Source organism: Muscardinus avellanarius (assembly GCF_963383645.1).
Source record: "Muscardinus avellanarius genome assembly, chromosome: 1".
NCBI lineage: Eukaryota > Metazoa > Chordata > Mammalia > Rodentia > Gliridae > Muscardinus > Muscardinus avellanarius.
In genome coordinates, this window is record NC_137786.1 from 138,985,620 (window position 1) to 138,996,430 (window position 10,811).

Genomic DNA, 10,811 nt, shown 5'->3' on the forward strand with positions numbered 1-10,811 from the left:
CTCATACCCGAGTGGGTGTGTTATCAGGGGACTGGTTGTTGGGAATCCCATGCCCCCTTTGGCTGGCTATGAGGTAATCAGCACAATCCAGAAGAGAAGCCGAAGAGGCGCCATCTTTGGCATGACTGGGCTGCTTAACCTAACATTTCTCCCTTTTTGGTTTTTTAGGGGCAGGGAGCATCGTATCATTCTGACTACTTCCTGCTGAAAGGGGGCAGCCATGGGAAGGGGTCAGGAGGAGTAGGGAAAGCAGCCCCCAACTCCATTCTATAAAAAGTAAATTTCGTCGGGGCAAAAGTTAATGAATGTTTTCTGAAGATGCAGATCCCACAAAGACATGAGGCAGTCATCAGGATGGTGGATAGGAAGTATCATCCAGCTGTCTTCTAGGAGGGTTTGTATCATAAGTGTCCATCGTGAAGGGATCCGTCTCTGTATGCTATCACTGGGAATCGGCATCTTCCAAGTTTCAAAGCTGGTAGTTTCTAAGGAGAAGCTGGTTAAAAGTCTGATTAGATATTTTACTTATCTGGTTTGGTTTTGTATGAGCTGAGTTACGCAGAGTAAGAACATGCAGGCAACAAATATAATAGAAAGTGGACCCAGGATGGGCCATATCCATGTAAGTATCAGGGACTGAAACCGTGTGGAAAGGGATGTTTTTTGAGATCCTTTTTTTTAAGCCTGAGTATATTTTGTTCTACTATGCCTGATTCTGCCGCTTTCAAGCACGACACCGGAGACGATCTTCTTCGGACTCTTTATTATCCCAGGCTCTTACATACTCTCCTCTCTCCGCTCCCCGCTCCCCGCTTATATATCCCAAGCAGTCAATCAGCACTCAGATCACTCGCTCCATGCAAAATTAGCTCATTTGTTACAAACAGTGGTATGTTGTGTTCCCGTGCGCCCCATGCTCCGGTTACCGGACTTTCTGAAAGTTGTTTACTGCTTAATGGGCCTCACAGAGCTTCCGCTCGGCGCTATTTTTAGGTCTTCGAGCTAGCAGGCAATGGGTGGGGCTCATCACAGTTCCCCCTTTTTGTTTTTAAGCAGAAGAGGATAGAGGACTCAACCCCTGCTATAGTTTATGCAATTATTTGCCACCACCTTTTTTGCAGGGACGGGCGAGCAATACAGTGGTAACCCGTATGCAGCTGAGCATATCCTCCTTGGGATGCACCCTCCCGGGGTCCCAAGTCCTTGCTGACATTCTGCTTTATGATTTTTCCATTGCGGCTAGCCAAACAGTAGGCGATTGTCCTGCTTCAACCGCCATGAAAGCCTGAGCTAGGAGCATCTGATCCTTGGCCCTCTGCAGAAATAAACGTCTCAGGCAACAGAGACATAGAATGCACAGGAAAACAAAACAAAATCCCAATGCTCCCAACCCGGCCCATTCTTTTAGATGGAATGCTGCCTTCTGGATCCGGGACGCCAGCGTTTGGGCCACTTTGGGGTCGATTCGGGTGGTGTTGACCTTGATGATTTCAGCACGTAATTGTTCGGTCGATTCGGGTGGTGTTGACCTTGATGATTTCAGCACGTAATTGTTCGGTGAGTTTATCAAACTCCCAGCTCCAGTTGCTCCATACTGGTTTTGTCCAGATCAGCATGGTGATCAGGTGTATCCATCCCTGAGGCGCCATCTTGCGATATTATTTGACGAGTCAGTCTCTCTGGGATCCAAATCGGATCGGTTCCGTCCTGTGGGAAAACACAAACAGAGCCTCTGGCCCATGTGAGTACCGGATCAGGTCCCTTCCATTTTCCGGTGAGGACATCTTTCCATTTTACCATATCATGGGGAATACTAGAAGGACAAAAATGGCGATCTGCGGCCGATTTGCCATTAATATCTAAATTTAAAAAATTTAAAGTAAAAAGTGCCAAAGATAATCGCTGCCTTGGTTTCAGATTCTCACCTATTCCCCCTTTTTGTTTTATTAGACATTCTTTTATTGTGCGATGGGCGCGTTCAACAATGCCCTGTCCTTGAGGATTATATGGAAGGCCATGTTTTAATGTTACGCCCATCTGTTTACAGAAAGACTGAAATTTTTGTGAGGTATAAGCCGGACCATTATCAGTTTTTATTTCTTTTGGCACATTCCATGCTGCCCAAGCTTCAAGACAATGAGCGATAACGTCACGAGCTTTTTCCCCTGTGTGAGTAGAAGCATATATAATTCCAGAAACAGTATCAACAGAAACATGTACATACTTAACAGAGCCAAATTCAGGTATATGGGTCACATCCATTTGCCATAAATGTAAGGGGAGCAACCCACGTGGGCAAACACCAACATTAGAAGAAGGGATAAAGGGTGCACAAGCACCACAGGCCTTGATGATGTCACGGGCTTGACAACGAGGAATTTTAAATTTAATCTGTAAAGTTTTAGCATTTACATGAAACTGGCGATGAAAATCTTGTGCCCGTTGAAGTGGGGTGAGAGAGAAAATCATGGGCATCTTCGTAAGCTTATCTACATAATCATTACCTTGGGCAACAGGCCCTGGTAAGCCTGTATGTGCCCTAATATGTTGTACATAAAAGGGATTTTTCCTCATCAAAATTAAATGTTGAATTTTAGATGCCAAGTAGTGGATGGGCGTATGTGTTGATATTTGCCCCGCACATTCAAGGGACTTTATCATCTCTACAGCATAGGAGGAGTCCGATAACAAATTAAAGGAAGAATCATATCTCTCAAACACTTCTAATATAATATTTAGTTCAACTAGCTGAGGTGATATATGCTGATATTGAACAACTATGGGTTTTTGTCCTTCTATCATAAAAGCTCCAAGGCCAGATTTTGATCCATCAGTAAAAATATTGATAGCGAAGGGTATAGGTGTTCTTCTGGTTATGGTTGGAAAGATAATAGGATGTTGAGTTGCAAAATGTAATATAGGATCTTTAGGTAAGTGATTATCTATCTCTCCATTAAACACACATCGTAATATAGCCCAATCATCCAGGGAGGTTTGTAAAATTAATATTTGGTGTTTACTATAGGGAACAATAAGCTTATTAGGGGTTTGGCCAAAATGTTGAATACATTGCTGTATGGCAAGAACAGCAACCTTTGCCACCATAGAGGGATAATACTCAATAACCTTTTGAGGAGATAGTTTAGGATGAATCCATAATAGAGGTCCTTGTTGCCATAAGACCCCAGTGGGTTGGAGCTCAGTAGCCAGTATGCATGCCCAAATAGAATCCCTCGGTGAAATGCGCTTAAGGGAAGCCTTAGTTAAAGCTTGTTCTACCAAACTTAAGGCTTCCCGGGCTTCAGCAGTCAGCATTCTAGGAGAGGTTAAGGAAGAATCTCCTTTGAGGATATCATATAAAGGTTTTAGCATAAAATTTGGGATTCCTAAAGCAGGACGTATCCAATTAATATCTCCTAATAACTTTTGAAAATCATTTAAAGTGTGTAACTGGTCTGTACGAATGGTGACCTTTTGAGGCGTGACAAAATTGGGATAAAGAATATTTCCCAAAAAATGGGTGACGGTGCCCTTTTGAACCTTTTCAGATGCTATAACTAAACCCTTTTCCTCAAGGGCTTTAACAAGCACACAATACGCTTCATCCAGTACCTTTTCATTTTCACAGGCTAATAGGATATCATCCATATAATGGAGACAACGCAATGGAGGGAATTTATCCCTAACAGGTTGTAAGGCAGCATCCACATATAGTTGACAAAGAGTGGGGCTATTCGCCATACCCTGGGGGAGCACTCTCCACTCATATCTCTGGTCAATTTGCTCTTGGTTTAGGGATGGCACAGTAAAAGCAAAACGTGGGGTATCTAGAGGATTTAATGGTATAGAGAAAAAGCAATCTTTTATATCAATCACTATAATTGGCCAGAATTTTGGAATAGTTGAGAGAAGGGGGAGTCCACGTTGGACTGGTCCCATAACTTGCATTTGTTCATTTATGGCTCGGAGATCATGTAATAGTCTCCATTTTCCTGATTTTTTCTTTATTACAAATATAGGGGTATTCCAGGGTGATGTGGATGATTGGATATGTCCTAATTTTAGTTGTTCTTTTACTAACTCTTTTGCTGCTTCCAATTTTTCACGGGGGAGAGGCCACTGGGAAACCCATACTGGATCCCCCGTCTTCCAAGTGATGGGAATTGCCTCCCCAGTGGCTACTCCACAAAACCCAATCCCTGTTTAGTGTTTTGTCCTTCAGTGGGGACAGGGCTCCTCCGTCCCTGTAGGTTTCGCCCTAATCCAAATGATGGATGAAAACCTTGCTTGTTAAGCATATGTAGCGCCTGGGGAGAATATTCATTATGTAATCGGAATCCCATGTCCAGAAGTAGATCTCGACCCCACAAGGAGACCGGAATTTCCAGCATATAGGGTGTAAAGGTCCCAGAATGTTTTTCTTGGTCCTCCCAATGAAGGGGTCTAGCACTAATATCAGGTGTTTTAATGTATCCTAATCCTCTAAGCTGTGTGTCAGCCTTTTTTATGGGCCAGGCGGGGGGCCAATCCTTAGAAGCAATTACACTAGTATCTGCCCCTGTATCAAGCAATCCTAGAATCGGCTTTCCCTCCACTTTCAAAGTAATTAAAGGTCGTTTTCCCATATCAAAGGCGAGAGATATTATATTAGTACCAGAGGACCCAAACCCTTTTTCTCCTCGCTGTTCCTTTTTTGAAGGGAAGAGAGAATGTAGACTAGGTAATAATAACAGCTGCGCTATCCGATCACCAGGAGAGATGGCAACAATTCCTCTGGGGGCGGAGACCATAACCTTTATAACGCCCTCATAATCTTGGTCAATAACTCCAGGATGAGTTATTAGGCCTTTCATGGTGGATGATGATCGCCCCAAAACTATGCCCACCGTTTCTGGGGGTAATGGCCCTGACATATCAGTCGACATAATTTGAATTCCCATTCGAGGGGTTAATACCAGCCGGGTGGTGGCACAGAGGTCCAATCCCGCTGAACCGGGAGTGGCTCTCCGGATTCCTTGGGCGGTTGGAGATTGGGCCATTGGGGTGTTTGGTGTGTCTCTATAGCATTGTACATTTGTTGGCCCCCATACTTGTAAGGGCCCTGGGGATGGGGGCCCCGTTTCCCGTTTTTTGACAGCGGGCGACCCTGTCCCAACTGATCATGGGACGGTAGGATATTGCCGTCAATATCCTTAACGGACCGGCACTCTGAGGCGGGATGTCTGCCTTTTCTACATCTCTTACATAGGTCTGGTGGGCTCTTTTGAGAGAGAGAGCCTCGTTTTGGGCAGTCTCTTTTTAAATGCCCTGCCGCCCCACATGAAAAGCAATTTCCTAGTCGGGTGTTGTTATTGCCCTTTTGCCTGCCAGATGCTTGCATGATAGCCGCAACGAGCCCCGAGTTGGTTAAAGGTCCGCCGAGTTCTCTACATAACTTCATCCATACTTCTAAACCTTTACTTTTATATGGATTTATAGCTTGTTTGCATTCAGTATTACATTGTTCGAAAATAAGCTGTTTAACAAGTGGCATGGCTGCATCGACATCCCCGAATATTCGTCCAGCAGCTTCTACCATCCTAGCCACAAAATCAGAAAAAGGCTCAGTGGGACCTTGAATTATCTTAGTAAGATTGCCTGACACCTCCCCTTTATTAGGCAAACTTTTCCATGCCCTGGTGGCCAAATTGTTTATTTGATCATACACTTGTTGAGGGTAACAGGTCTGGTTGTTAGCAAATTGTCCCTGTCCCAAAAGCATATCCAAATTCCAGGCAGGTTGTCCTGCGGCCTGATTCACCGCTGCTTGCTCTGCTGCGAACTCAATAAGGAAAGCCTTCCAATCTAAATACTGTCCTGGGGTCAAAGCCGCTCGGGCCAAGTTCTGCCAATCTCCAGGGGTCATGGCATACCTGTAAATGCTTTCTAAGGTGGCTACGGTGTATGCAGCATTGGTACCATAAGTCCGCACGGACTCAGCAATATGTTTTACAAGCTTATAATCTAAAGGCTCATGATACCGAGGTCCTCCTCCTTGTGATTGAAACACGGGGAAAGCCTGTCTGGATAGTAACATTTCCGGCTCACGCCATACCTTTTCATTAAAGGAGCGGCCTCCGCTTTGTCCTGGAGCTGAGGGATTATAGGGCGGAGGAACAGAGCCCTGCGAGGGGCCCGTAGCTAGGGTTAATCTGCTGACTTCCTCCTCTATTGCCGCAAGTTCCTCGTCCGAGTCCCCCTCCCCTTCAGAGCCTAGTTCACTAGCTGGGTGAGAGGAAGTGGACCGTTCCTCTTTTAACAGATCAAGTGCCACTTGTCCCTCTCGCACTAGCGGTTTGTAGTATTTCTGCTCCAAACATGCCCTGACGAGGCGCCACAAAGGATAAGTTCCTCCCGTGACTTGATTGTTTTTCTCTGCCCTTTTAATATCCTTCCCTAACTTATCCCAACTTGCCAGGGTCAAGTTTCCTGATACTGCAAACCAAGGGGCCACCTCATCCACTTGGCTCAAAAAACCCTGAATAGTCTTATCCCTAAGTTTTAACCCCTTTCCGTTTAATAAGGCTTTTAAAGCCTTTTGTATTGGATGAGATGGATTATTTCCCATACCTATTCAGCCTCAGGTCCAGCCTGAGAGTATACTACCCTATAAATCCTCCCCTCAAAGGAGCTCCCCTTCGTCCTCAAACGGAGTTGGGAAAGAACAATCTTATGATCCTCTACTTTGTAGAGCCTCCCTCTTCACAGGAGAACTTACCAGCCGGCTGCCCTGGAAAGTCCAAAGTTCTGACCGTCTCGTTGAGAGAGATTCCCCATACGGGCCACCACTTGCCGCTTTCAAGCACGACACCGGAGACGATCTTCTTCGGACTCTTTATTATCCCAGGCTCTTACATACTCTCCTCTCTCCGCTCCCCGCTCCCCGCTTATATATCCCAAGCAGTCAATCAGCACTCAGATCACTCGCTCCATGCAAAATTAGCTCATTTGTTACAAACAGTGGTATGTTGTGTTCCCGTGCGCCCCATGCTCCGGTTACCGGACTTTCTGAAAGTTGTTTACTGCTTAATGGGCCTCACAGAGCTTCCGCTCGGCGCTATTTTTAGGTCTTCGAGCTAGCAGGCAATGGGTGGGGCTCATCACATGATTCATTAACATAATAGCAACACTCTTTCTGTAAGAAAACACAGGTTCCACCCTTTTCAGCTGTCAAGAGATCAAGGGCCCTATGGTTTTGACATGTTACCTGGGCCAGGGATGTAACCTGTTTCTGTAATGCTGAGAGTGACTCAGCAGTTGTTGTGAGGGCACTTTCAAGTGTATTGCCTAAATCATCAATGGCCCATAAAGCATAGCCTAGAGTCCCTCCTGAAAGTTTGTTTCTGACCAGGGAGGAGGTTAAGGATACCCTAACCAGAATAGGGAGAAAAGCAGTCCTTTTTATAAGCTTGGGTGGGGTAATCAGATATTGTAGTTTGGCATAGCTGTAGAGAGTCAGTTGTGGGACCACTGTGACCAAGAAACAGGGAGTGGTGGAGTTTCGATATATGACGTTGCTGAGAGTCCCATTGTACCAGAAGAAATTACCTGGTTGGGTATAATTGGGACTGGCAAGAGTGATAATATACTGACAAGTGGGATCTCAGGAGGAAGGTAATGTCACAAAAATGCAAACTCTAATTGGCTGGATGATATTGTCTTTTTTGGGTTCCCATAAGGGAATATTCTGGAGAATATGAAATGAATTTGTTTGAGAGGTGAAGGCTACTGAGAGGCATTTATAGGTACTGTAGCTCACAAAGGCCAGGCAAGCGATGCTCAAAGGAAACAGTTTGAGAGGCTCAAGGCGGGAGAGATGAGATTTAGAACTGATAGAGTTTTGGCAATCAGTTGAAACCACGTATATGCAGAGGAAGACAGAGCAGAATTAGAGACTTTTCAGAGAGAATTAAGTATCACTGAGCTGAGTGTTGGATATCTGTGGAAACTTGTGAAATTTGGGTGCCAGTGGATATATATTCACAGAATAAATAAAGTGAACTGCAAAGGGTAGAGGCCTATCTGTTACAGTAAACCTTAGCTGTAACTCCAGAAGCCCATCTTGGATCCCATGGGTCAGGAATAGTATAGAGGTAAGTTTTAGTTTTGGAATTGAATTTAAAATTTCCTAGATAGGCATTGTGGATTTTGCATGACCAGTATGTGCATCTGCCATATAAGGGCAGATAGCTTGATGAAACAGCTTAATGGTAGGAGGGAAGGCTAGTTGTAAACTATGAGAACATCCCATCAGGGGGCAATCAGCCATTGCAGCTAGTTCAGTGACCATTGTATTGTCTTTGGTGTAGGTTTGCTGAACCTAGAATCTCCAGACAAAAGGGGAGGAAAAGATTACGGAAAAGCATATGAAACTAGTGAATACAAAAAGGTAGTTATTCATCTTCAGGTATGGGAGAATCCAAGCAAAGTCGAGATATTTGGAGTTTTAGGGGAATATGGGGAGAGATAGTAGATATATAAGTTGGTCTATTATTATCTTGAGGCGTCCGGGTTTTTTGTGAAGCTGCTGAATCAGGTGGTTGGATATGTTCTGGAGCTGGTTTGAGCCTAGAAATATGAATCCAGGAAGTATATTGGTTATCATTCAAATTAATTTTTGTAGCAGTAGGAGTACATAGGATAACCTGAGCCGGGCCATCCCATTTTGGTTGTGAGGTAGGTTTGTCTCCCGGGGAGTTGAAATAGACCTGTTGTCCTATGGTTAAAGAGGAAATGGTAGGGGCATGCTTAGGATCTGGGAGTAGCCAGTCTTGATATTTCCAGAGTTCTGATCTGAGATGGGATAAGAGCAGAAAGGCTATTTGTGGAGGAAAGACATTGGAATGAGGAGAAGTTTCTGGGGGGAATAAGGGGTGGCCAAACATAATCTCAAAGGGAGATAGAATGGAGTGTTTTTTTGGTAGGTCTCGAACCATAAGAGAGCCAGGGGAAGTAGGACGGTATGGGCAATGAAAATGCCAAGGCAGAGATAGAGCTCAGGCTACAGATTGAGTTATTTGGGAAGTGAACTCAGGGCCATTAACAGATTGTAAAGAGGAAGGCATGTCAAAGTGGGAGATAATTTGAGAAATTAGGAGATCAGAGAACATAGAGGCCCTTTTATTGGAGGTTGGGAAGGCCTCGATTCATCCCGAGAAAGTGTCAATGAAGACGAGAAGGTATTTGAATCTCTTAACCCTGGGAATATTGGTATACTTTACTTGACAATCAGCAGCTGGAGTATATCCCCTTGCCTGGTGGGCCGGAAAGGCCTGAGGTCTAAGGGGAGTGGCTGGGTTTGTTCTTTGGTAAATGATACAATTAGATATAATCTGATGAAGGATTTTTTGTCCTTGGGTGTGAGAACAAAGAACAATTGTAGGAATAACTCAAGGCTTTGTGGGTTTGAATGAAATAAGGAATGTAGATATTGTAAAAGATCAGAATGGGAATGGTCGGAATCAAAGGGGGAATCCAAATTATTAGAGGCTGGTGAAGGAATGTCATCAGCATCATGTAATAACAGTACGAAGGGAAGGGGTTGATAAGTTTTTTGGGGGGCCGCCTCCTGTGCTACCTGGTCAGCCCTAGAATTTCCTTGAGTTATTGGGGATGAGTCAGTCTGTTGAGATTTGCAGTGAACAATACCTAACTGCTGTGGGAGAATAGAAGCTTGGAGGAGTTTGGCTATCAGTTTGGAATTAATAATGGCCGATCCCTTAGAATTGAGAAGACCATGTTCCTTCCAAATTGCAGCATGTGAAACTAGGATGTGGTAAACATATTTGGAGTCTGTGTACAGGGTGAGAGTTTTCTGTGCCACTAATGTACAGGCTCTGATAGCCGCCATTAGCTCGGCCTGTTGGTTGGTGGTATTAACAGGAAGAGGTTGGGCCTCAATTGTCTCGGTGGATGGGACTATGGCGTAGCCCGCCCACTGTATCCCATCCAGAAGGAATGAGCTCCCATCAATGAACCAAGTAAAATCAAGATCTGTTAATGATGAGATTGAGGAAGAAGGGAGAAAGGCTTCCAGAATATCACAATTATGTATAGGAGAAGGATGGTTAGCTCTGGCTTCTGGTAGTAAGGAGGCAGGATTTAGAGGTGGGCAGGCCTCAAAAGAAAGGGACAGATATTGGAGGAATGAGACTAAGAGAGATAAGATTCTGGAGGGAGGTAGTCTGTAGACCTTTATAGGTGAGCAAATCTCAAAGGTGATGTGGAGATAAAATGGTTAAGGGTGCTCCAAAAGTCAGTTTGTGAGTTTCTTTTTGTAGAAGGTGGCCTGCTGCCAGGGCATGAAGGCAGGGTGTTGTTTGGACAGATATGTGACCAGGGCGAAGGTGGGCCCATACTGTTGACCAAGAACTCCGAGGCCCTGTCTTGCCCTTTTGTGTATGTATAGAATAAATGGTTTCTTTAGGTCTGGCAGGTGTAAAGCTGGGGCTAAGAATAACGCCTTTTGTAGGAGACTAAAAGCATGTGAAGGGGAGGAGGCCAGGGGCTCATGAAGGGGGCCCCTGGCTAGCTCGTATAAGGGTTTGGCAAGAAGGGGGTAGTTGGGAATCCAGGCCTGAAAGTAACCAGCAAGACCTAGGAAGGAAAGAATTTCATTTTTTGTGTTGGGGACTGGGAGAGTCTGGATAAAATTCTTGTGTTCTTGTTTTAATACTGCTTTATATATAGATAACCATAGAAAACAGGAACATAGGAAACTATCTTAATTTCACTGTCCTTATATAAACTTAATTCTACACAATCATTTTTAA

At 44.6% G+C, this 10,811-nt stretch overlaps 1 protein-coding gene across 1 annotated transcript in view; it reads right to left on the minus strand.

Moving 5' to 3' along the window:
• The window catches only part of LOC308279730 (NXPE family member 2-like), a gene marked incomplete at both ends in the record, with an annotated part of 83,412 nt that overhangs the window by 70,388 nt on the left and 2,213 nt on the right, over nt 1–10,811 (minus strand). Inside the window, 3 exons of the mRNA XM_080719860.1 lie at nt 7,247–7,409; nt 9,261–9,391; nt 9,617–10,032. Coding sequence (XP_080575986.1) covers nt 7,247–7,409; nt 9,261–9,391; nt 9,617–10,032 — 710 coding nt within the window. The remainder of the gene's footprint in view (nt 1–7,246; nt 7,410–9,260; nt 9,392–9,616; nt 10,033–10,811) is intronic.